Below are 25,444 nucleotides of genomic sequence, written 5' to 3'. Positions count from 1 at the left end.
ATATATATATATATATATATATATATATATATATATATATATATATATTAAAATTCTGCATATATAAAACTCGCGTATAATTGTCACACGTTCGTTATTTCATACAGATTTAGTCACCATCTTTCCCTTTGAGTGCAAAAAATTACTGTGTACGCAATGTTTCATTTATGAAGCACTCATACACGTCAATCCAGTAAATATATTTTCAATTTTTTAAATATTGTTGACATTATTAATCTGGAATCATGGATATTTTATTCTAAAGCAGCCAACACGAGTAAACTTACCATGATGCAAGCGGCCGCGCAGGCCTTCATTTTTTTCTTGGCCGGCTTTGAAACATCGTCGACTACGGCAACATACTGTCTGTACGAGTTAGCTTTGCACCAAGATATACAGAATAAAGTTCGCCAGGAGATCGACGAGACGTTGAAAAGACACGATGGACTGACTTACGATGCTGTGAACGAAATGACATATCTTCACAAAGTAATCCAAGGCAAGTACGACATTCTTTCTAGAGATGTGTGAATCAAAGATTTTTTAGGTCGAATTGAATCGAATCTCAGATTTTAATTTCGAATTCGAGTCGAATGAAATTTTATCCGAATCAAATCGAATCGTTGGAAGAATTTTTAATTAACATAATCATTAAATTCAACATGAAAAAAGTGACTTCAGTATGAGAGAGATAACATTGATCAGGTGATATCAATTCATTTTAAGATAAAAAATATATAATATATAGTCGATAAACGTGTATGGAATACAGTTCCAGCCTTGAAAGCTGCGCAACGATACATATCGATCCGACAGTTGTCGGTAAGAGTTTATCTAAAAGCCATTATCTTCTTTTAATATTTTTTAAGGTAAGTTTAATGTATAAAAGTGTAAACTTTTCAAGTCATATTAATTCCCATAAGGCTGGATGTCTTTAATAGTATTATCGTTAATGCTAATGTATGCAATTCGTATTTGAAACTTTTCTATTCGAAATTTTCGAATTATTTGGAATCACAGGGACTCGAAATTGAATCGAGTCGAATTTCACTTGATTCAATTCGATCCTATTCGAATTCAAATAGTTCACACATCTCTAATTCTCTCACAGCAGGTCGCGGAGAACGTTTCCTTCGCGAAAAAACTGTCAATTATCGCGATAATAATCAGTTATATTCCTCAAAGTGCACTTTCACGCTTGTTCCCATATGCAGAGACCTTGCGGAAGTATCCATCTATACCTGTCTTAAATCGCATATGCACCAAGAATATAGTCCTCCCGACTACAAACGTTTACGTGCCGGAAGGGACCTTGATCACAATACCAGTGCTCGGAGTGCAGCGAGATCCGTCAATATACCCGGATCCGGACAAATTCGATCCTGAACGTTTCAACGCCGATCAAGTGGCGGCGAGGCATCCTTACGCTTACTTACCTTTTGGGGAAGGACCGCGAGTCTGTATTGGTGAGGGCAAATCAATCAGTTTTTATTTTATCTTCATATATTTTTTATCTCACAGAGGAATGATCGGCATCTTTATTTCTTCAGTATTCACGATTATACATGTTTGGGAACTTATAACTGTATCATAACATCCAATTTAAATATGGTGTTAGTTTTAAAAATACGAGAAGATTTTAATAGATTATTAAAACAACATAAACAATTTTAATATACAATATAAATAATTAACTATAACATAATAAAATACAGTATACAATAACATAAACAATTAACAATAACATAAACAAAACAATTTTAATAGATAACATAAACAATTTTAATAGATTTTTTAGGATGTTCGATTGATAAGTTATTGTTGTACTATCTCGTAATTGATTTCTTTTATTTACAATTTGGTGTATTTTTTTGAATCTTGGACAATCAATCTTTTTGATTTGCAGGTGCAAGATTTGGCTATGTGCAAACAAAAGTTGGAATTATAAGCGTCCTGTCGAAATTCAAGGTCAAACTACATCCTCAGACTGCAATACCGCTCAATTTTGATGAATCGATAATTATACTCACTCCCAAAGGCGGTGTACATCTTATTATTGAATCGCTATAAGCTAATCGCGCTAATACTTTTAAGTAGTAAAATGGATTCTGAAGTGATGCCTTAAAGCAAAGTGTTACATACAAACATCAAAAAGGAGAAACTAGTAAATATTATGTTACTCTAGTAAATATTATCAAAACCTACAGATAGTGGACAGATAGTGGAATACATTGAACAGTGTTTAATGTATTATAATGTATAATATATTATAGTTAATACTAAATGTATTAAACATATATGTGTATATGTAGTCTACGCAATGCGTATCTCTCCGGTGCTTCGCGCTTGTTCGCACTTACGTCGCCGAAACATATACACTAATTATAATGCTCCATTATGCATAAGACCCTGCTTTGAAAATTATCATTTGAAAGAAATCATAATTACGGAAATTAATGGATCCTTGTCAGTCAAATATCTTTAATCTTATTGTCAAGATCGTTATGATAGAAGAATGTCTATAAAAACTGCGCTCACAAGACTTATAGACGATATTAGATCAACTATTGATAATTGTATGATAACCATATCTGTCTTCAATTTTTCTAAAACCTTTGACTCTGTCTCACTCCTTATTAATAGCCAAATTAAACAAAATAGGTTTCTTTATCTTAATGCTGCAATGGTTGCCGTTTTATTTACATAGTGAAAAAACTATTCGTGATATTTGCATTGATGACGGATATAAGATCTTTTCCTTTGACAACATTCGGATTGAAGTATCACAGAATTTTTTTTTACCCACTGCTGTTTACGTGGCACGATTTTATAAATCTACTTATACAACTCATGAAGAAAGGCTACGTTGAACTTGACGACGATAATAGAGACACCGCCGATAAATCTTGTAAATATGTATCTTACATTTATTTTCACAGCGACGACGTTGTGAAAAATCTCGTGTGCGTGGTGTCTCGCTCATGTAGCAATCACGCAAATACGCAAACACAATGTTACATGTAACGTACATGTTAATTGTAATTTCCTACTCAACAATATAACTGTTATATATCATGCATGTTATGTAACAGTTATATTGTTGAGTAGGAAATTACAACTAACATATACGTTACATGTAACATTGTGTTTGCTGGGAAATGACGCATAGGCACTTTCGACTTCCTAACATATTTATAACGTCGCTATGCGAGATCACTGAGCGATTTTGATACTTCCCAGCAAACACAATGTTATATGTAACGTACATGTTAGTTGTAATTTCCTACTCAACAAGTACGTTACATGTAACATTGTGTTTGCTGGGTTTATTCCAACACAGCTAAACGCACCATGAATAAACTTACCATGTTCCCTTATAGAAATATTATACTAAGAATCATTGATAATTACTTATTATCCAGTATTTTTAATACTGAAAATAAGTAATTATCAATGATTCTTAGTATGATATTTCTATAAGAGTTGGAGGCGACCGCACAAGCCTTTGTCTTCTTCCTAGATGGCTTCGAAACATCGTCGACTACGGCGACGTTCTGCCTGTATGAGTTAGCCATACATCAGGATATACAAGACAAAGTTCGCCAGGAGATCAATGAGACATTAAAAAAGCATGGTGGACTGACTTACGATGCTGTGAACGAAATGACGTATCTGCAGAAAGTAGTCCAAGGCAAGTACGACATTTTCTTAAGGGGATGCTGAAGCTGAAAACTTTACCGACAGAACACTGACATTTTTCTGCAAAGTTTACGTCGTGTTGGTTACACAGAATTACAAATGCTTTTACGCAATGAAAGTATGTGCAAAAATAAATAGAAGTATCAATATGTGACGAAAACGAACAAAAAAATTTTGAATGTAAAATTTCAAACTGTCAGCGTAATATTTGCCTAATCCAAAAGTTCCGCAGCTTGTATATATTGAAAGTGGATGCTCAACAGAAAAATTTTGAAGAACATTGCTCTACCTTCGCATATGCATTTAGAAGCTTAAAAATATCAAAAAATTTGCAGAAAGATTCCCACACATATATACGAGTATATGGTTAGATTTTCCGTTGAATATGGTAAAACAAAGCAACACTCATTCATGTAAGTTCTGTATATACAAGAAATACAAAAAGGATAGCGTGATTATGTTAGTGACGATCGTCTCTACATTACCGACACTGTTCGAGTTCGTCATCGACTTCAGCATCTCCTTAACATATCGCCAAGAATCTTTTCTCCGCAAGGAAACTGTAAACTTCACGGTATTATAATCAGTTACGTATAATGTAACGTATCTTTATACATCTTTGCGCAGAAACCTTACGGAAATATCCACCTGTACCTATTTTAAATCGTGTCTGTACCAAAGAGATAGTCCTCCCAACGACAAACGTTCGCATCCCGGAAGGGACATCGATCACTATACCAGTGCTCGGAGTACAACGAGATCCGTCAATATACCCGGATCCGGACAAATTCGATCCTGAACGTTTCAACGCAGACCAAGTGGCGGCGAGGCATCCTTACGCTTACTTGCCTTTCGGGGAAGGGCCGCGAATGTGTATTGGTGAGATCAAATCAATCTATTTTTATTACATCTTCGTATATTTTTTACCTTTCAGATCGATAAGTTGATTTTTTTAGTGTTCATGATTATATATATTTTGGAATTTATAGCTATATTATAACATCTATATATATTATAGCATTCATATATTTAAATATTGTGTTAGTTGTAAAAGTACAAAGAAATTTTTAAAATTTTCGATCGATTGAAGTTATTATTGTAGCGTTATATAGTTTGCTTTTTTTACTTACAACTTACAAGTAAATCCACGGAAGTGTACTTCCGACTTACAAGTAAACCCTCCAATTTCGATGAGCTTGAAATATATTGTAATCTATATATTGTAATAAATATATTATAATCTAGACCAATAAGGAGACACGTTTTTTTTTATATGTGCCCATACGCACTTTTAAGGGGTGAAATTGCCCTTCGAAAAAAGCTTTTTTATTGTTGATTATTTACACATATGCCAACATTATGTTTTTGAATGACACTTAGCAAAAGTCGTGTTAACATTTCCTATACTCTGACCATCTAATTTATATTTATAAGTGATTTGCGTTGCTTAAGTCACATAAATAAGTTTTTTTGAACTCTATTAATAATCTAAACTGCTAATTTTCTATCCTATTTATAGTCACTTTTTATAGTCAAGTGGGAGCGTGATAATCATACAAATAATAAGGGAAACATGAGTGATATAAAAATAGATTAGAAGTTAGATGATCAGAATCTAAACAAATATGTTTTTGTGATTTTTGCGATGCAAATCGTTCATAATCATAATATAAACTGATCATATACAGGGTGTCCGCTAACTGATCGAGCAACCGCCATGTACAGATAGAACGGATCAAAACAATCATAAAAGTTATATACCATTTTGAAATTTTTTCAATATTTATTCCATAATTAATTAAAATGTATAAACGAATGAGCTCACGAGAATCGGACAGGACTCTATGTGTAAAAGAAATGGCTTACCTCTTAGCAACGATAAGTAAACATCTGATTTCGAGGCGGAGTAACAAGCGACACATATACGTTACTCCGTCTCGAAATCAGTTTTACTTATCGTTGCTAAGAGGTAAGCCATTTCTTTTACACACAGAGTCCTGTCCTACCACTTCTCGTGAGCTCATTCGTTTATACATTTTAATTAATTACGGAATAAATTTTGAAAAAATTTCAAAATGGTATACAACTTTTATGATTGTTTTGATCCGTTCTACTCCCCTTATAGAAATATCATACTAAGAATCATTGATAATTACTTATTTTCAGTATTAAAAATACTGGATAATAAGTAATTATTCTTAGTATGATTCTTAGTATGATATTTCTATAAGGGTCGTACACGACGGTTGCTCGATCAGTTACCGGACACCCTGTATATGCAGGTAACCAATACGTTTATGTTGTTACAGAACTCAACATTTATTATTCTGCGCTTACATGGTAAGAAGTATATAAACGCAAAATAAATATATGTCAATCTATATGTCAATAGAAAACGTCTCGCCATTATAAAAATTTGAAATAAAATATCCTTTAATTTGGTCCAAACAAAACTTTTAGATTGTAAAAAAAGATGAGTGCTGGGAATATGTTTAAAATTATAACATTTCCGGAAGAACCGATAATATCACTATAAAGTACTCTTCAAACCATTTAATTTCTATTAAAACAATTTTTTTTTATCTTGTATACTTTGGACAATATTTGCTCCGAAAGAAAAATGCCGATTTTTTTCGAAAAGGTGTTTTATCCCTTAAAAGTATAAGCACGTATAAAAAAAACGTGTCCCCTTTTTTGGTCTAGACAACAATATATTTCAAGCTTATCGAAACCGAAGGGGGACACTTCCGTGGGTTTACTTGTTAGTATATTTCTTTGAACTTTGGGTAATCAATCTTTCTGATTTTCAGGTATAAGGTTTGGTTATGTGCAAATAAAAGTTGGAATTATAAGCGTCCTGTCGAAGTTTAAGATTAAACTACATCCTCAAACTACGGTATCTCTCGATTTTGATGAATCGAGAATTATACTCACTCCTAAAGGCAGTGTACATTTTATTATTGAATCGCTATAAGCTAATCGCGTTGATATCTTTAAGCAGTAAAATAGATTCTGAAGAGGTGTCTGGGAGCAAAATGTTACATACTTTCTTAAAATGAATCAGTGAAACATCACTGAAAACAGTGAATATACACTGATCTGCAGCTCTAAACGTTGCATTGAAAGTGCTCAGTGCTATATTTATAACTGATATCAGTGACTATGTACTTATTAGTGCATAGTCACTGATTAGTGACTTTAAGAGAGTACAAACATCAAAAAGAAGAGATGCTGACACTCTAGTAAATATTATTAAAACCTATTTTTATTTATAACAAAAGTATGGCCATATTTCAAAACGTAAATAAAAAATATGTTGATGCAAGAAAATTAAGCGCAACACCATAATGTCGCGAAATCGACTGCATAAAAAAGACTGGCCAATTGATGATAGGTTAAATGCAACATATATGTTACATCGCCTGGCGTAATAGTTTTAATTAACATTTTCGATTGTGACTCATGAAAAAAATGTTATGCGAAAACGCGTAAGGTGTAATAAATATCCTAAAAGTATACCGGGACATTCTAGATATACTAGAAATGATCCTGAGAGTTTATCTTGTCCAACTGTGTTTCAAACACATAACATGCAGAAATTTGGAAAAAATTTGTTTTATTTAAATTTTATGATATGTACGATACGAATTCTTCTTTCTGCATTTATTTTATTTTTCTGCATTTATAATTTATTTTTCAATTTAACGTCATTAATCAAATTATGTGCGTAAACAGCAATATAAGATGTGATTTCTTACATGTATATTATAAAAAATAGCTCTTATAATATAAATGGCTCTTGTTTATCTAACTCCTTCTTTGTCAAAGGAGATTATTAAACGTAAAAATAACAATGACTCAGATAAAAATGACAATGACTCAGCACGATAAAAATGACAATGACTCAGCACTACGTCATTAGTTTGCGTGATAATAAAAGATAATTTGTGACATAAATAACATTTCTTATTTTTTGCGTGTTTAAGATAATGTTGGATTGAAATATAAGTGAGTTCCTTCTTCGCTGCATTAGTAGTGTTAATTCATATGAACACGCAATATGTGATGATCAGTGATTTTATACAGTTTTACATTTGTAATAAATATAATCTGAACTGTATCTAGTGACTAGTAAAATAATTGGTTTTCTTGTGCAATAAAGGTGATATTAGCAACGGATTTACAATGAACAATTCCCTTCTTGTCTTAATTGAACTGTGTATTTTGAAAGTGATGTAAGTTCGCTTGTCTTTTTCTTCAAGATATCAAAACAAAGGAAAATTTAAATACATTACATATCACAAAAGTTGAATTGATTTGTAAACTAACTACATCTTTAAATCAAGAATTTTATATTTTTCAATATTATAACTTTAACTACCACATCGAACGGAACAGAACTGAACGAAAAATTTTTCATATATCAATCAATAAGAAAGATAATTTCTTAAAAAATCGAAAGTAGTATGCCGGAACAAATAAAACTTTGTTTATTACTATAAAATAAAAATATATAAAACTGGATGAAAGTAATCGCCGATTGCAATAGTTGATGATTGTTGTTTCAAGAGTCGAAAAAATTAAGACACATGTGTATCCATAGTCCGTTGATAGTATGTGTCCGATATGTGATAGCATACACATCCGTACAGCTGACAAGAGATTAAACGTTATTAAAACACGTTTGTGGCTGCCAACATGTTACATCCATTATAGAAATTTAATACTGATAAGTGATAATTTGGCCAGTGATAATTACTGTTGTTCAATAATTTTATTACTCTTTATATAATACTTATATAATACTTTATATAATACTTATATAATACTTATTATTACAAAATAAAATTTCTATTTATTACTGGCTAACTTATCACAGCATAGTGATACTTTTCTATAAGGAATGTCATGTGTACTGAGATTCTACATTAAGATATTTGGTACCATTTGTGTTCAGTAACCTGTCGTATCAATTAAAGACGCGGGAGTATATAATATTTTTTATTATACTATAAAAAATTGAAACGCTAAATACGCAAAAATTTTCAATAATTAATTATTGAGTCACATAACATAAACCTGTATTAATCGCTATTTAAAACTAATCCCACGTAAGATATTCAAGTCTCAATTAAAAGTTAAAATATTAAGATACATAAGGATTCTTTGCCGAAATTGATGCACAGTAATGTTGTTTATCAGATTAATTGTATGAAATGTGATAATGTAATCATATATAGATCAAACAGGTAGATTGTTGTTAAAAACGAGAATAACTGAGGACCGTAAACCTCTTAAAACAATTTGTCATTAATTTCTGTAATTAAAGTACATCAAATTGGCAATAACCATACGTTTGATTGAGAGAATGTCGAAATACACGATAAGAAGATTTCCTATTTTAAACGTCTGATTTCTGAAATGCTACATATCAAAGATCAAAAAGAAAAAGGTTTAAACAACCAGACAGACACGGAATTTCTTGGATATTAGTACTCAAATATTCTCGATAAATTTAAATTTTAATATTTGCGTGTGATTTACCCTCTCTACACAGTGCTTTCCAACAATTTTGTTGTTACATATATAAAGATTTTATTGATCCCCTATGGGGTTACAATTACGCCTAAATTCTTACAATCTAACTTTTTTCTTTTTCGCACGCTTCTAACCGTCACACACACCTCGTTCCTTCCTCCTCCCTCTCCTTCCTTCTCCTCTTATTACTAGTTTACAACTATCTTAAAACTAATTTAATCTGACTAAAACTACCTTAAAAACTAACTTATTTACTAATTTACAAATTTATCATTACCCGCCCACCCTTCTTCCGTTTCCTTCTTTCTGTCTCTCTCTCCCTTTCCCTCTTCCTCCCCCCCTCTCTCTCTCTCATCCATCATTCTTTATCCAACAATAACAGATATTTTCTTCCAGTCGATGACTGAATTGTTTCAAGAAATAAAACTGAGTTGATTAATAATCATAGCAATTAGATAACTGAATTATTTCAAAATTGAACTTACATAATTTTCAAACTAAACTGTTCATTTATTGACGATAAATACATCCAAAATTTAGGAAATACAAAAGACTATATTTAACACTTTCGTTAACACTTCGGTTAACGAAAAAGTATTACAAATTAGTCATTTATCGTTATATTACAGGCAAAAAATATCAATACAAGATGTTAATAAGCGGGCTTTTTATCTCCATCCTAATATTAGTATATATTTATTATAAGTACGTAATATTCAATTTCTGGCGAAAAAAAGGAGTGTTTGTACCTGTCGAACCTGTTGTACCGACTGGCAATGTGACAAAATTTGTGATTGGAAAAATGTCAATAGGCAAGTATCATTGAATGACGTTAATAGTACCTTCAGTAATTGAAGTATCTCATCTCAGAAAATGAAAAAAACAATATAAAAGCCTTCTCTTTCTATTATATGTAACAAAATAATCACTTCTGCTTCGTTGAGCCTCTTTGAAATTTGCAATACTATAATATAGATCCTATTATATTCTGCATCCACAACTAAACAAAAATTGTGTAAACAGGCGAACTCATGAAAAATTTCTATATGAAATATAAGGAACATCGTGTTATTGGAATCTATACATTTTTCAAACCAAATCTGATAGTCGCCGATCTCGATCTAATTCAAACTGTGCTCACGAAGGAATTCAAGAGTTTTCATGATCGTGGAATGTATTGCAACGAAAAAATCGATCCACTATCTGGTCATTTGTTTTTATTGCCCGGAAAAAAGTGGCGGAATTTCCGCGTCAAATTGACACCGACTTTCACATCCGGCAAGATAAAGCAAATGTTTGCTATTATAAAGGAGTGTAGTGAAGGGTTGACGAAGAGTTTAGAAATGGAAACTCATACAAAAAATGCTGTCAACATCAAAGAATTATTTGCAAGGTAATTAAGGAAGATTTATTCAAAGGAAAAATGATCGTTGAGACAACGGAATAAAGGTTTTTATTTAAAAAGTAACTTGTAAAAACGGCACATTATAATTATAAATCGTTTGTTCTTTGTTTTAATTTATTCTTAATTAACGGGTTTGCATCCATAACCAATTAGAATAAACTCTTGTCGCACTTATTCGTTTATTTACTTGCTTACGCAAATTATTGTATATCCATCAGAACTTAACGAAATAATTTATCGAATATCAATAGATACACGACAGACGTAATTATGTCAACCGCATTTGGAATAAAGTCCAACTGCTTAGTTGAGCCGAATAATGAATATCGATATTGGGGAAAGAAATTTTTGGAATTGAATCCTTTTTGGACTGCTATAATGTTTTTCACACCGCAAATTTTGGACTTCTTTTCCATTCCCATTACGGACCGTGGTGTTAGCAAATTTTTCACGAAATTATTCTGGGACAATGTGAAGTACAGGCAAACTCACAACATCGTCAGACACGATTTTATGAATCTACTTATACAACTCATAGAGAAAGGCTACGTTGAAGTCGACGATAACAAGAACACCGCCAATAAATCTTGTAAATATATATCTTACATTTATTTTCACAGTGACGACGTTGTGAAAAATTTCGTATACGTGGTGTCTTGCTTAAGTAGCAATTACGTAAATATGCACTTTCAGCGTTCTAAAATATTTATAACGTCGCCATGCGAGATCACTAAGCGATTCTAATACTTTATTCCAACGCAGCTAACACGAATAAATTTACCATTCTGGAGGCGACCGCACAAGCCTTTGTCTTCTTCGTAGCCGGCTTCGAGACATCGTCGACCACGGCTACGTTCTGCTTGTATGAGTTAGCTATACATCAGGATATACAAGACAAAGTTCGCCAGGAGATCATTCAGATGTTGAAAAAGCATGGTGGACTGACTTACGATGCTATGAACGAAATGACGTATCTGCACAAAGTAGTCCAAGGTAAGTATGGTATCTTCTTAACATATCACGAAGAATATTTTCTCCGCAAGGGAACTACACTCTTCACGATATTATAATTAGTTACGTATAATAAAACGTATCTTCATACATCTCTGCGCAGAAACCTTACGGAAATATCCACCTGTTCCTATTTTGAACCGTATCTGTACCAAGGATATGGTTATGCCAACGACAAATGTTCGCATTCCGGAAGGAACAAACATCACTATACCAGTACTAGGAGTGCATCGAGATCCATCAATATACCCGGATCCGGACAAATTCGATCCTGAACGTTTCAACGCGGACCAAGTGGCTGCAAGACATCCTTACGCTTTTTTGGCATTTGGTGAAGGACCACGTGTCTGCATTGGTGAGAGTAAATCAATTTTTTCGTTTTAATTCTTTAACCTTTAGACTGCCGGGAAAGCCACTTTTGTGGCTCTAGAATTTGGATTAAAATACTACTATTTTCAATAGTATTTTATTGGTATTTTAGTATTGGTATTTTATTTTTTAGTGGTATTTTATTGGTATTTTATATTAGTGGTATTAAATACTAAATGTATTAAACATATATGTGTGTATGTAGCCTACGCAATGCGTGGCCCTCCCTTGTCCGCTTCGCGCTTGTTCGCACCTTTGTCGACGAAACGCAGCAACATGTCGCGGCTTCGGTTATCTTTGTCACGCTCGTGAATATTATTACTCGCTCCTTCGGCCTAGTGTCACTCGCTCGTGGTACGCTAACTTCAAATAAATAGTTCGCGAAATCCATACGAGACACTACTAATGTTTCCTTTTTTTTCTGTCGACACAACGTCACTGATAGGTAAAATATTTATTCTTTTTTGCGATTTTGTAGAATATATGTTTATATTATAAATATATATGTTTATATTACAAATATATGTTTATATTTAATTATGTTGTTAATATTGCGTTTAGGACTTGAAATTTCATAAATCTACCCAGGCAGCACAAGATCTCCTGAGGATATCCTGACGACGTCCTGAGGACGAAGAAATGTCCTCAGGATTTCCTTAAGATGTACTCTGGATGTCCCCTGGACATCTATGCTGTTAGGATATGCTCAGAATTGGAATTAGCGATACCAAAAACCCCTAAATACACTATTTTAGAAAAAAATTTTTTTATATTTGATCGTACGTTCCCCGCCGGGAAAACGACTTTTGTGGCTCTGCATAAATTTCAAAATTCTACGCCATGTATGTTACTAATATAGAAAAATTTTTTGAGAAAAAAACCCCTTTTTAATGAAGAAATTCCGACATCCTAAAGGTTAAAAGAAGAATAATCAACACACACACAACTTAATTTCCACATTTTCAGGTACAAGGTTTGGTTACGTGCAAGCAAAAGTTGGGATTATAAGCGTATTGTCGAGATTCAAGGCTAAATTGCATCCCCAAACTGCGATACCACTCGAAATTGATAATAAGATATTTGTACTCAATGCAAAAGGTGGTGTAAATCTTATTATTGAACCGCTATAAGCTAACCACGCTGATACTTTTAAATAGTAATATGAATCCTGACGAGGTATGTGGGTGCAAAATGTTACATACAAACATCAAAAAAAAGAAATGCTGACACTCTAGTAATATTATTAAAACTAATTTTTTTTTATAAATAAAATATGGCCGTATTTAAAAACGTAAACAAAAAATGTCGTTGATGCAAAAAAATCAAGCACAGTATGATATTATCACGAAATCTATCGCATAAAAAAAATGGCCAATTGGCCAATTGATGACTGGTTGAATGCGACATGTATGTACATCGACCGGGGTAATAGTTTTAACAAATTATCGATTGCGACTCATAGAGAATATATTACGCAAAAACGTGTAAGGTATAATAACTAAATATCCTAAAAATATGCCAGGACATTTTAAACATACTAGAAATGATCTCGAGAGCTTGTCTTGTCCAACTGTGTTTCAAACACATAATACGCAGAAATTTAAAAAACATTTGTTTTACTTAAATTTTATAACATATACGATACGAATTCTTCTTTCTGCATTGTAATTCATTTTTCAACTTAATGTCATTAATCAAATTATGTGCGTAAACAACAATATAAGATGTGATTTTTTATAGGCATATTATTAAATAGTGGCTCTTTATCTAGCTCTTCTTTCGCAAAGAGGATTATCAATGATAAAAACGATAATAATTCAGCACTACGTCATTTATTTGCGTGATAACAAAATATGTAGCCTGCTGACTTAAATAACACTTCTCATTTCTTGCGTGTTGAAGATAATGTTGGATTGCAATATAAGCGAGTTCTCTCTTCATTGCATTCGTGTCGTTAGTTGATATGAACATGCAATATGTGATTATAAGTGATTTTATACAGTTTTATAATTGTGAAAAATATAATTTGAACTGTATCTAGTGACCAATAAAATAAATTGGTTCTCTTGTGCAATAAAGGTAATATTAGCAACGGATTTACAATGAACATTCCCTTCTTGTCTTAATTGACCATGTATTTTGAAAGTGATGTAAGTGCACTATCTTCTTCTACGAGATATCAAAACAAAGGGAGATTTAAATAGATTGCATATTACAAAAATTGAATTGACTGTGAACTAACTACATCTTTAAATACAAAATTTTATATTTTACATCGAATGGAACAGAATTGAACGAAAAATTTTTCACTGTTATATATCAATTAATAGGAAAGATAATTTCTTAAGAAATCGAAAGTATGCCGGAACGAATGAAATTGTGTTTATTACTGTAAATTTAAAATATATAAAACTGCATAAAAATAAGCGCCGATTGCAATAGCTGATGATTGTTGTTTCAAGAGTGGAAAAAATTCGTAAGACACATATGTGTATCTACAGTCCGCCGATACGAATTCTTCTTTCTGCATTGTAATTTATTTTTCAACGTAATTAATTAAATTATATGCGTAAACCATAATATAAGATTTTTTATACGTACGTGTCCGACATATGATAGCATATATATGCGTATTACTGAAAAAGTTAATCAACTGATAAGAGATTAAAAGTTATTAAGACACGTTTGTAGCTGCACACATGTTACACCCCTCATAGAAATTTAATACTGTTCGAGATCGATCGTTCGATCCCGAAGAGGTCGACTCGGATAACAGTTCGAAGCATAACATTAGCCCGGATCCACGCGTTATCAAGCTGTGACCCTAATTGTTTTCATAGGCTAAACGATTACGAATAACACGCGGTACGTGCCGTTCCCACGGCAACTATCGCATAACATCGAACTCCGAAAGCGGCTGCGAACGTTAGAAGGCAGAATCAAGTTTTTTGTATATCGTCATATCAAACTTAAGCGCCGTGGCCAATCCGCAATTGCCAAGCGCCGAGAATCATCGTTTTAAAGGCGACAACCAAGAATAATCCCTCTCACGTTTTCGAACCGTCTTCTCGCCGGTACTCAGTAGTCGATCAAGGCACGTTTGCCATCAGTAATTATAAACTCCGGCTCAACCATACCTTCGCACGGTAGATATTCAATTGTGCTTTATTTGTAAATTACGATTAAATTTGTTTCGTCTGTGAAACGATTTGCTTGATTCGAACCTTTTCCGAGCGGACACATCGAACAACAACTAAGCTATAACCAACACAAATTCGGTGCGTCGTCTGAGATCACACGATCAAATCGCTCGAGCTGTCCGGGAAGTTCGCTTGCCAAAAAACCTGCGGCCACGTTGCGAACAAATACTAAGTGATAATTTAACCAGTGATAATTAGTGGAGTTCAATAATTATATTATTCGTACGAGTAATAAAATTATTATTTATTACTGACCAATTTATTACAGCTAGTGATACTTTTCTATAAGGGATGTCATGTGTACTAAGTTTCTGTATTAAAATATTTGGCACTATATGTGTTTAGCAATTTGTTGCACCAATTAAAGACACGAGAGTATATAGTATTTTTTTATAATACTATAAAGAACTAAAATGCTGAATACATAAAAATTTTCATTAATTGATTATTGAATCACATAACATAAACCCGTATTAATCGCTATTTGAAGCTAATCCCACGTAAGATATTTAGGTCTCAATGTGTTTATAATCAGATTTGAGTTTATATTTGAATCATATAATATACGTGATATTTCGAATCAAGTTTTAGCTAAAAAACCCATTTCCATCTCTGCATGTAACCTGAGTATCTCACGTAAAAGGCAAGTTTCAAGTTACGACTATAAATACGGGTCATAAATACATATTGAATATGTCCAGAAGAAGTATAATTTTCCTCTCGATTGAAACGCGATCACAAACATGACATTACGAATATTGAAATAAATCTTAAGTATCATCCATTAAATATATTCCTCTGAAGACAAATTGTACAATTAAACTAAAACATGACAATAAATACGGAAATAATTCTATATTGGACAATAAGAGACGGTTTCTTCTGGTCGATGGCTGAATTGCTTTAAGAAATAAAACTAATTTGATTAACAATCAGAACAATTAGATAACTAAATTATTTCGAAATTAAACATACATAATTTTCAAACTAAACGGTTCATTTATTGAGCATAGATACATCGGAAGTTTAAGAAATACCAAAGCCTATTTAACACTTTCGTTAACACTTCGATTAACGGAAAAGCATTACAAATTTCTCATTTATCGTTATATTACAGGCAAAAAATATCAATACAAGATGTTAATAAGCGGGCTTTTTATCTCCATCCTAATATTAGTATATATTTATTATAAGTACGTAATATTCAATTTCTGGCGAAAAAAGGGAGTGTTTGTACCTGTCGAACCTGTTGTACCGACTGGCAATGTGACCAAATCTGTGATTGGAAAAATGTCAATAGGCAAGTATCATTGATTGACGTTAATAGTACCTTCAGTAATTGAAGTATCTCATCTCAGAAAATGAAAAAAACAATATAAAAGCCTTCTCTTTCTATTATATGTAACAAAATAATCACTTCTGCTTCGTTGAGTCTCTTTGAAATTTGCAATACTATAATATACATCCTATTATATTCTGCATCCACAACTAAACAAAAATTGTGTAAACAGGCGAACTCATGAAAAATTTCTATATGAAATATAAGGAACATCGTGTTATTGGAATCTATACATTTTTCAAACCAAATCTGATAGTCGCCGATCTCGATCTAATTCAAACTGTGCTCACGAAGGAATTCAAGAGTTTTCATGATCGTGGAATGTATTGCAACGAAAAAATCGATCCACTATCTGGTCATTTGTTTTTATTGCCCGGAAAAAAGTGGCGGAATTTCCGCGTCAAATTGACACCGACTTTCACATCCGGCAAGATAAAGCAAATGTTTGCTATTATAAAGGAGTGTAGTGAAGGGTTGACGAAGAGTTTAGAAATGGAAACTCATACAAAAAATGCTGTCAACATCAAAGAATTATTTGCAAGGTAATTAAGGAAGATTTATTCAAAGGAAAAATGATCGTTGAGACAACGGAATAAAGGTTTTTATTTAAAAAGTAACTTGTAAAAACGGCACATTATAATTATAAATCGTTTGTTCTTTGTTTTAATTTATTCTTAATTAACGGGTTTGCATCCATAACCAATTAGAATAAACTCTTGTCGCACTTATTCGTTTATTTACTTGCTTACGCAAATTATTGTATATCCATCAGAACTTAACGAAATAATTTATCGAATATCAATAGATACACGACAGACGTAATTATGTCAACCGCATTTGGAATAAAGTCCAACTGCTTAGTTGAGCCGAATAATGAATATCGATATTGGGGAAAGAAATTTTTGGAATTGAATCCTTTTTGGACTGCTATAATGTTTTTCACACCGCAAATTTTGGACTTCTTTTCCATTCCCATTACGGACCGTGGTGTTAGCAAATTTTTCACGAAATTATTCTGGGACAATGTGAAGTACAGGCAAACTCACAACATCGTCAGACACGATTTTATGAATCTACTTATACAACTCATAGAGAAAGGCTACGTTGAAGTCGACGATAACAAGAACACCGCCAATAAATCTTGTAAATATATATCTTACATTTATTTTCACAGTGACGACGTTGTGAAAAATTTCGTATACGTGGTGTCTTGCTTAAGTAGCAATTACGTAAATATGCACTTTCAGCGTTCTAAAATATTTATAACGTCGCCATGCGAGATCACTAAGCGATTCTAATACTTTATTCCAACGCAGCTAACACGAATAAATTTACCATTCTGGAGGCGACCGCACAAGCCTTTGTCTTCTTCGTAGCCGGCTTCGAGACATCGTCGACCACGGCTACGTTCTGCTTGTATGAGTTAGCTATACATCAGGATATACAAGACAAAGTTCGCCAGGAGATCATTCAGATGTTGAAAAAGCATGGTGGACTGACTTACGATGCTATGAACGAAATGACGTATCTGCACAAAGTAGTCCAAGGTAAGTATGGTATCTTCTTAACATATCACGAAGAATATTTTCTCCGCAAGGGAACTACACTCTTCACGATATTATAATTAGTTACGTATAATAAAACGTATCTTCATACATCTCTGCGCAGAAACCTTACGGAAATATCCACCTGTTCCTATTTTGAACCGTATCTGTACCAAGGATATGGTTATGCCAACGACAAATGTTCGCATTCCGGAAGGAACAAACATCACTATACCAGTACTAGGAGTGCATCGAGATCCATCAATATACCCGGATCCGGACAAATTCGATCCTGAACGTTTCAACGCGGACCAAGTGGCTGCAAGACATCCTTACGCTTTTTTGGCATTTGGTGAAGGACCACGTGTCTGCATTGGTGAGAGTAAATCAATTTTTTCGTTTTAATTCTTTAACCTTTAGACTGCCGGGAAAGCCACTTTTGTGGCTCTAGAATTTGGATTAAAATACTACTATTTTCAATAGTATTTTATTGGTATTTTAGTATTGGTATTTTATTTTTTAGTGGTATTTTATTGGTATTTTATATTAGTGGTATTAAATACTAAATGTATTAAACATATATGTGTGTATGTAGCCTACGCAATGCGTGGCCCTCCCTTGTCCGCTTCGCGCTTGTTCGCACCTTTGTCGACGAAACGCAGCAACATGTCGCGGCTTCGGTTATCTTTGTCACGCTCGTGAATATTATTACTCGCTCCTTCGGCCTAGTGTCACTCGCTCGTGGTACGCTAACTTCAAATAAATAGTTCGCGAAATCCATACGAGACACTACTAATGTTTCCTTTTTTTTCTGTCGACACAACGTCACTGATAGGTAAAATATTTATTCTTTTTTGCGATTTTGTAGAATATATGTTTATATTATAAATATATATGTTTATATTACAAATATATGTTTATATTTAATTATGTTGTTAATATTGCGTTTAGGACTTGAAATTTCATAAATCTACCCAGGCAGCACAAGATCTCCTGAGGATATCCTGACGACGTCCTGAGGACGAAGAAATGTCCTCAGGATTTCCTTAAGATGTACTCTGGATGTCCCCTGGACATCTATGCTGTTAGGATATGCTCAGAATTGGAATTAGCGATACCAAAAACCCCTAAATACACTATTTTAGAAAAAAATTTTTTTATATTTGATCGTACGTTCCCCGCCGGGAAAACGACTTTTGTGGCTCTGCATAAATTTCAAAATTCTACGCCATGTATGTTACTAATATAGAAAAATTTTTTGAGAAAAAAACCCCTTTTTAATGAAGAAATTCCGACATCCTAAAGGTTAAAAGAAGAATAATCAACACACACACAACTTAATTTCCACATTTTCAGGTACAAGGTTTGGTTACGTGCAAGCAAAAGTTGGGATTATAAGCGTATTGTCGAGATTCAAGGCTAAATTGCATCCCCAAACTGCGATACCACTCGAAATTGATAATAAGATATTTGTACTCAATGCAAAAGGTGGTGTAAATCTTATTATTGAACCGCTATAAGCTAACCACGCTGATACTTTTAAATAGTAATATGAATCCTGACGAGGTATGTGGGTGCAAAATGTTACATACAAACATCAAAAAAAAGAAATGCTGACACTCTAGTAATATTATTAAAACTAATTTTTTTTTATAAATAAAATATGGCCGTATTTAAAAACGTAAACAAAAAATGTCGTTGATGCAAAAAAATCAAGCACAGTATGATATTATCACGAAATCTATCGCATAAAAAAAATGGCCAATTGGCCAATTGATGACTGGTTGAATGCGACATGTATGTACATCGACCGGGGTAATAGTTTTAACAAATTATCGATTGCGACTCATAGAGAATATATTACGCAAAAACGTGTAAGGTATAATAACTAAATATCCTAAAAATATGCCAGGACATTTTAAACATACTAGAAATGATCTCGAGAGCTTGTCTTGTCCAACTGTGTTTCAAACACATAATACGCAGAAATTTAAAAAACATTTGTTTTACTTAAATTTTATAACATATACGATACGAATTCTTCTTTCTGCATTGTAATTCATTTTTCAACTTAATGTCATTAATCAAATTATGTGCGTAAACAACAATATAAGATGTGATTTTTTATAGGCATATTATTAAATAGTGGCTCTTTATCTAGCTCTTCTTTCGCAAAGAGGATTATCAATGATAAAAACGATAATAATTCAGCACTACGTCATTTATTTGCGTGATAACAAAATATGTAGCCTGCTGACTTAAATAACACTTCTCATTTCTTGCGTGTTGAAGATAATGTTGGATTGCAATATAAGCGAGTTCTCTCTTCATTGCATTCGTGTCGTTAGTTGATATGAACATGCAATATGTGATTATAAGTGATTTTATACAGTTTTATAATTGTGAAAAATATAATTTGAACTGTATCTAGTGACCAATAAAATAAATTGGTTCTCTTGTGCAATAAAGGTAATATTAGCAACGGATTTACAATGAACATTCCCTTCTTGTCTTAATTGACCATGTATTTTGAAAGTGATGTAAGTGCACTATCTTCTTCTACGAGATATCAAAACAAAGGGAGATTTAAATAGATTGCATATTACAAAAATTGAATTGACTGTGAACTAACTACATCTTTAAATACAAAATTTTATATTTTACATCGAATGGAACAGAATTGAACGAAAAATTTTTCACTGTTATATATCAATTAATAGGAAAGATAATTTCTTAAGAAATCGAAAGTATGCCGGAACGAATGAAATTGTGTTTATTACTGTAAATTTAAAATATATAAAACTGCATAAAAATAAGCGCCGATTGCAATAGCTGATGATTGTTGTTTCAAGAGTGGAAAAAATTCGTAAGACACATATGTGTATCTACAGTCCGCCGATACGAATTCTTCTTTCTGCATTGTAATTTATTTTTCAACGTAATTAATTAAATTATATGCGTAAACCATAATATAAGATTTTTTATACGTACGTGTCCGACATATGATAGCATATATATGCGTATTACTGAAAAAGTTAATCAACTGATAAGAGATTAAAAGTTATTAAGACACGTTTGTAGCTGCACACATGTTACACCCCTCATAGAAATTTAATACTGTTCGAGATCGATCGTTCGATCCCGAAGAGGTCGACTCGGATAACAGTTCGAAGCATAACATTAGCCCGGATCCACGCGTTATCAAGCTGTGACCCTAATTGTTTTCATGGGCTAAACGATTACGAATAACACGCGGTACGTGCCGTTCCCACGGCAACTATCGCATAACATCGAACTCCGAAAGCGGCTGCGAACGTTAGAAGGCAGAATCAAGTTTTTTGTATATCGTCATATCAAACTTAAGCGCCGTGGCCAATCCGCAATTGCCAAGCGCCGAGAATCATCGTTTTAAAGGCGACAACCAAGAATAATCCCTCTCACGTTTTCGAACCGTCTTCTCGCCGGTACTCAGTAGTCGATCAAGGCACGTTTGCCATCAGTAATTATAAACTCCGGCTCAACCATACCTTCGCACGGTAGATATTCAATTGTGCTTTATTTGTAAATTACGATTAAATTTGTTTCGTCTGTGAAACGATTTGCTTGATTCGAACCTTTTCCGAGCGGACACATCGAACAACAACTAAGCTATAACCAACACAAATTCGGTGCGTCGTCTGAGATCACACGATCAAATCGCTCGAGCTGTCCGGGAAGTTCGCTTGCCAAAAAACCTGCGGCCACGTTGCGAACAAATACTAAGTGATAATTTAACCAGTGATAATTAGTGGAGTTCAATAATTATATTATTCGTACGAGTAATAAAATTATTATTTATTACTGACCAATTTATTACAGCTAGTGATACTTTTCTATAAGGGATGTCATGTGTACTAAGTTTCTGTATTAAAATATTTGGCACTATATGTGTTCAGCAATTTGTTGCACCAATTAAAGACACGAGAGTATATAGTATTTTTTTATAATACTATAAAGAACTAAAATGCTGAATACATAAAAATTTTCATTAATTGATTATTGAATCACATAACATAAACCCGTATTAATCGCTATTTGAAGCTAATCCCACGTAAGATATTTAGGTCTCAATGTGTTTATAATCAGATTTGAGTTTATATTTGAATCATATAATATACGTGATATTTTGAATCAAGTTTTAGCTAAAAAACCCATTTCCATCTCTGCATGTAACCTGAGTATCTCACGTAAAAGGCAAGTTTCAAGTTACGACTATAAATACGGGTCATAAATACATATTGAATATGTCCAGAAGAAGTATAATTTTCCTCTCGATTGAAACGCGATCACAAACATGACATTACGAATATTGAAATAAATCTTAAGTATCATCCATTAAATATATTCCTCTGAAGACAAATTGTACAATTAAACTAAAACATGACAATAAATACGGAAATAATTCTATATTGGACAATAAGAGACGGTTTCTTCTGGTCGATGGCTGAATTGCTTTAAGAAATAAAACTAATTTGATTAACAATCAGAACAATTAGATAACTAAATTATTTCGAAATTAAACATACATAATTTTCAAACTAAACGGTTCATTTATTGAGCATAGATACATCGGAAGTTTAAGAAATACCAAAGCCTATTTAACACTTTCGTTAACACTTCGATTAACGGAAAAGCATTACAAATTTCTCATTTATCGTTATATTACAGGCAAAAAATATCAATACAAGATGTTAATAAGCGGGCTTTTTATCTCCATCCTAATATTAGTATATATTTATTATAAGTACGTAATATTCAATTTCTGGCGAAAAAAGGGAGTGTTTGTACCTGTCGAACCTGTTGTACCGACTGGCAATGTGACCAAATCTGTGATTGGAAAAATGTCAATAGGCAAGTATCATTGATTGACGTTAATAGTACCTTCAGTAATTGAAGTATCTCATCTCAGAAAATGAAAAAAACAATATAAAAGCCTTCTCTTTCTATTATATGTAACAAAATAATCACTTCTGCTTCGTTGAGTCTCTTTGAAATTTGCAATACTATAATATACATCCTATTATATTCTGCATCCACAACTAAACAAAAATTGTGTAAACAGGCGAACTCATGAAAAATTTCTATATGAAATATAAGGAACATCGTGTTATTGGAATCTACACATTTTTCGAACCAAATCTGATAGTCGCCGATCTCGATCTAATTCAAACTGTGCTCACGAAGGAATTCAAGAGTTTTTATGATCGTGGAACGTATTGCAACGAAAAGGTCGATCCACTATCTGGTCATTTGTTTTTATTGCCCGGAAAAAAGTGGCGGAATTTACGCGTCAAATTGGCACCCACTTTCACATCCGGCAAGATAAAACAAATGTTCACGGTTATAAAAGAGTATAGTGAAGAGTTGACGAAGAGTTTAGAAATGGAAACTCATACAAAAAATGCAGTTGATATCAAAGAAATATTTGCAAGGTAATTAAGGAAGATTTATTCAAAGGAAAAATGATCGTTGAGGCAACAGAATAAATGTTTTTCTTTAAAAAGTAACTTGTAAAAACAGTACATAATAATTATAAATCGTTTGTTTTAATCAATACTTGATTAACGGGCTGGCATCAGTAAGCAATTGTAATAAACTCTTGCCGCAATTATTCGTTTATTTACATACTTACGCAAATTATTGTATATTAGAACTTAACCAAACAATTTATCCAATAACAATAGATATACGACGGATATAATTATGTCAACTGCATTGGGAATAAAGTCCAACTGCTTAGTTGAGGCGAATAATGAATATCGATACTGGGGAAAGAAATTTTTTGAAATAAATCCTTTTTGGGCCGCTATGACGATATTCGCACCACAAATTTTGGAATTCTTTTCCATTCCTGCTACGGATCGTGGTGTCACCAAGTTCTTCACGAAATTATTCCGTGACAATGTGGAGTACAGGCAAACTCACAACGTCGTAAGGCACGATTTTATGAATTTACTTATACAACTCATGGAGAAAGGCTACGTTGAACTCGACGACGATAATAAGGGCACCGCCGATAAATCTTGTAAATATATATCTTATACTTTACTATATCTTATATTTTCACAGCGACAAACGATTTTGTTCACATTGTAAAAAATCTCATGTGCGTGACGTATTATATGTATAGTAATCACGTATATATGCACTTTTGACCTCTCAAAATATTTATAACATTGCTATGCGAGATCACTAAGCGATTTTGGTACTTTATTCCAACGCAGCTGACACGAATAAACTTACCATGTTGGAAGCGACCGCACAAGCCTTTCTCTTCTTCATAGCTGGCTTCGAAACATCGTCGACTACGGCGACGTTCTGCCTGTATGAATTAGCCATACATCAGGATATACAAGACAAAATTCGCCAGGAGATCAATGAGACGTTAAAAAAGCATGGTGGACTGACTTACGATGCTGTGAACGAAATGACGTATCTACACAAAGTAGTCCAAGGCAAGTATGATATCTTCTTAACATATCGCGAAGAATCTTCTCTCCCCAAGGAAACTACAAACTTCTCGATAATATAATCAGTTACGTTAATGAAACATATCTACATATATCTTCGTAGAAACCTTACGGAAATATCCACCTGGAACTATTCTGAATCGTGTCTGTACCAAAGAGATAGTCCTCCCAACGACAAACGTTCGCATTCCGGAAGGGACATTGATCACTATACCAGTGCTCGGAGTACAACGAGATCCGTCAATATACCCGGATCCGGACAAATTCGATCCTGAACGTTTCAACGCGGACCAAGTGGCAGCGAGGCATCCTTACGCTTTCTTGGCATTTGGTGAAGGACCACGTATCTGCATTGGTGAGAGTAAATCAATTTTTTCGTTTTAATTTTTCAATTATTCTTTAAAAGAAGAATAATCGACACACACATACAACTTAATTTCCCCATTTTTCGGAAATATACAGTTTTGAATTTAGAATTTTCACTACACAATTTCATTATGATGTTAGTTTGAAGCGCGTAAAGACAGATTTTAAAAAATATTTAATTAATAATTTAAATAAATTAGTAAAAGATGTCATAAGATGTCTTAACATCTATAACGAAAATAGAATGTCTTTTTGACATAAGCGACATCTTTAAGATATCTTTTAGTAGATTTTACTTGGGAAGTTATTATTGTCGCATCTCGATGAAAAATGTTTCATACATAATTATGTAAAATTATATAAAATTATATATAATTTTAAATTATTATATATAATTATTTATGAAACTTGTTCATGCATGTTAATACATGTTACTTGTATATAATCATGTATAATTATATATA

General features: G+C 32.9%; 4 protein-coding genes across 9 annotated transcripts in view; all 4 read left to right on the top strand.

Moving 5' to 3' along the window:
* The window catches only part of LOC116840292 (probable cytochrome P450 6a14), a 7,471-nt gene extending 4,883 nt beyond the window's left edge, over window positions 1-2,588 (top strand). For 4 of the 6 annotated variants that reach the window (XM_032806833.1, XM_032806832.1, XM_032806835.1 and 1 more), the window contains 3 exons: window positions 266-499; window positions 1,215-1,466; window positions 1,907-2,588. In XM_032806833.1, the coding sequence (XP_032662724.1) occupies window positions 266-499; window positions 1,215-1,466; window positions 1,907-2,070 (650 nt within the window). In that variant the 3' untranslated portion in view covers window positions 2,071-2,588. The remainder of the gene's footprint in view (window positions 1-265; window positions 500-1,214; window positions 1,467-1,906) is intronic. The other 2 variants (XM_032806834.1, XM_032806836.1) reach the window with 1 other exon arrangement.
* Window positions 2,589-3,478: 890 nt separating this feature from the next.
* On the top strand, window positions 3,479-5,480 carry LOC116840300 (probable cytochrome P450 6a13). Its single transcript, XM_032806857.1, has 2 exons — window positions 3,479-3,691; window positions 4,327-5,480. The coding sequence occupies exons 1-2, from the start codon at window positions 3,664-3,666 to the stop codon at window positions 4,644-4,646; spliced, it is 348 nt and encodes a 115-aa protein (XP_032662748.1). The 5' UTR covers window positions 3,479-3,663; the 3' UTR covers window positions 4,647-5,480.
* A 1,956-nt stretch (window positions 5,481-7,436) lies between these two features.
* Window positions 7,437-14,488, top strand: LOC116840297 (cytochrome P450 6k1-like). The gene is made up of 7 exons (XM_032806852.1): window positions 7,437-7,861; window positions 9,867-10,049; window positions 10,261-10,630; window positions 10,894-11,231; window positions 11,405-11,635; window positions 11,757-12,008; window positions 12,989-14,488. Exons 2-7 carry the CDS (start codon window positions 9,887-9,889, stop codon window positions 13,150-13,152), a joined length of 1,518 nt encoding a protein of 505 aa, XP_032662743.1. The 5' UTR covers window positions 7,437-7,861; window positions 9,867-9,886; the 3' UTR covers window positions 13,153-14,488.
* A 403-nt stretch (window positions 14,489-14,891) lies between these two features.
* The window catches only part of LOC116840361, an 11,280-nt gene continuing 727 nt past the window's right edge, over window positions 14,892-25,444 (top strand). The window contains 14 exon segments of the mRNA XM_032806980.1: window positions 14,892-15,168; window positions 16,340-16,522; window positions 16,734-17,103; window positions 17,367-17,704; window positions 17,878-18,108; window positions 18,230-18,481; window positions 19,462-19,651; window positions 21,410-21,420; window positions 21,470-21,589; window positions 22,813-22,995; window positions 23,207-23,576; window positions 23,829-24,169; window positions 24,369-24,599; window positions 24,718-24,969. Coding sequence (XP_032662871.1) covers window positions 16,360-16,522; window positions 16,734-17,103; window positions 17,367-17,704; window positions 17,878-18,108; window positions 18,230-18,481; window positions 19,462-19,651; window positions 21,410-21,420; window positions 21,470-21,589; window positions 22,813-22,995; window positions 23,207-23,576; window positions 23,829-24,169; window positions 24,369-24,599; window positions 24,718-24,969 — 3,052 coding nt within the window. The 5' untranslated portion in view covers window positions 14,892-15,168; window positions 16,340-16,359.

This window comes from Odontomachus brunneus, unplaced genomic scaffold, assembly GCF_010583005.1.
Source record: "Odontomachus brunneus isolate Ranch 3 - 2012 unplaced genomic scaffold, Obru_v1 Obru_scaffold_009, whole genome shotgun sequence".
Lineage (NCBI taxonomy): Eukaryota > Metazoa > Arthropoda > Insecta > Hymenoptera > Formicidae > Odontomachus > Odontomachus brunneus.
The sequence above is the reverse complement of the archived record's forward strand: the minus strand, read 5'-3'. Positions and strand labels throughout refer to the sequence as shown.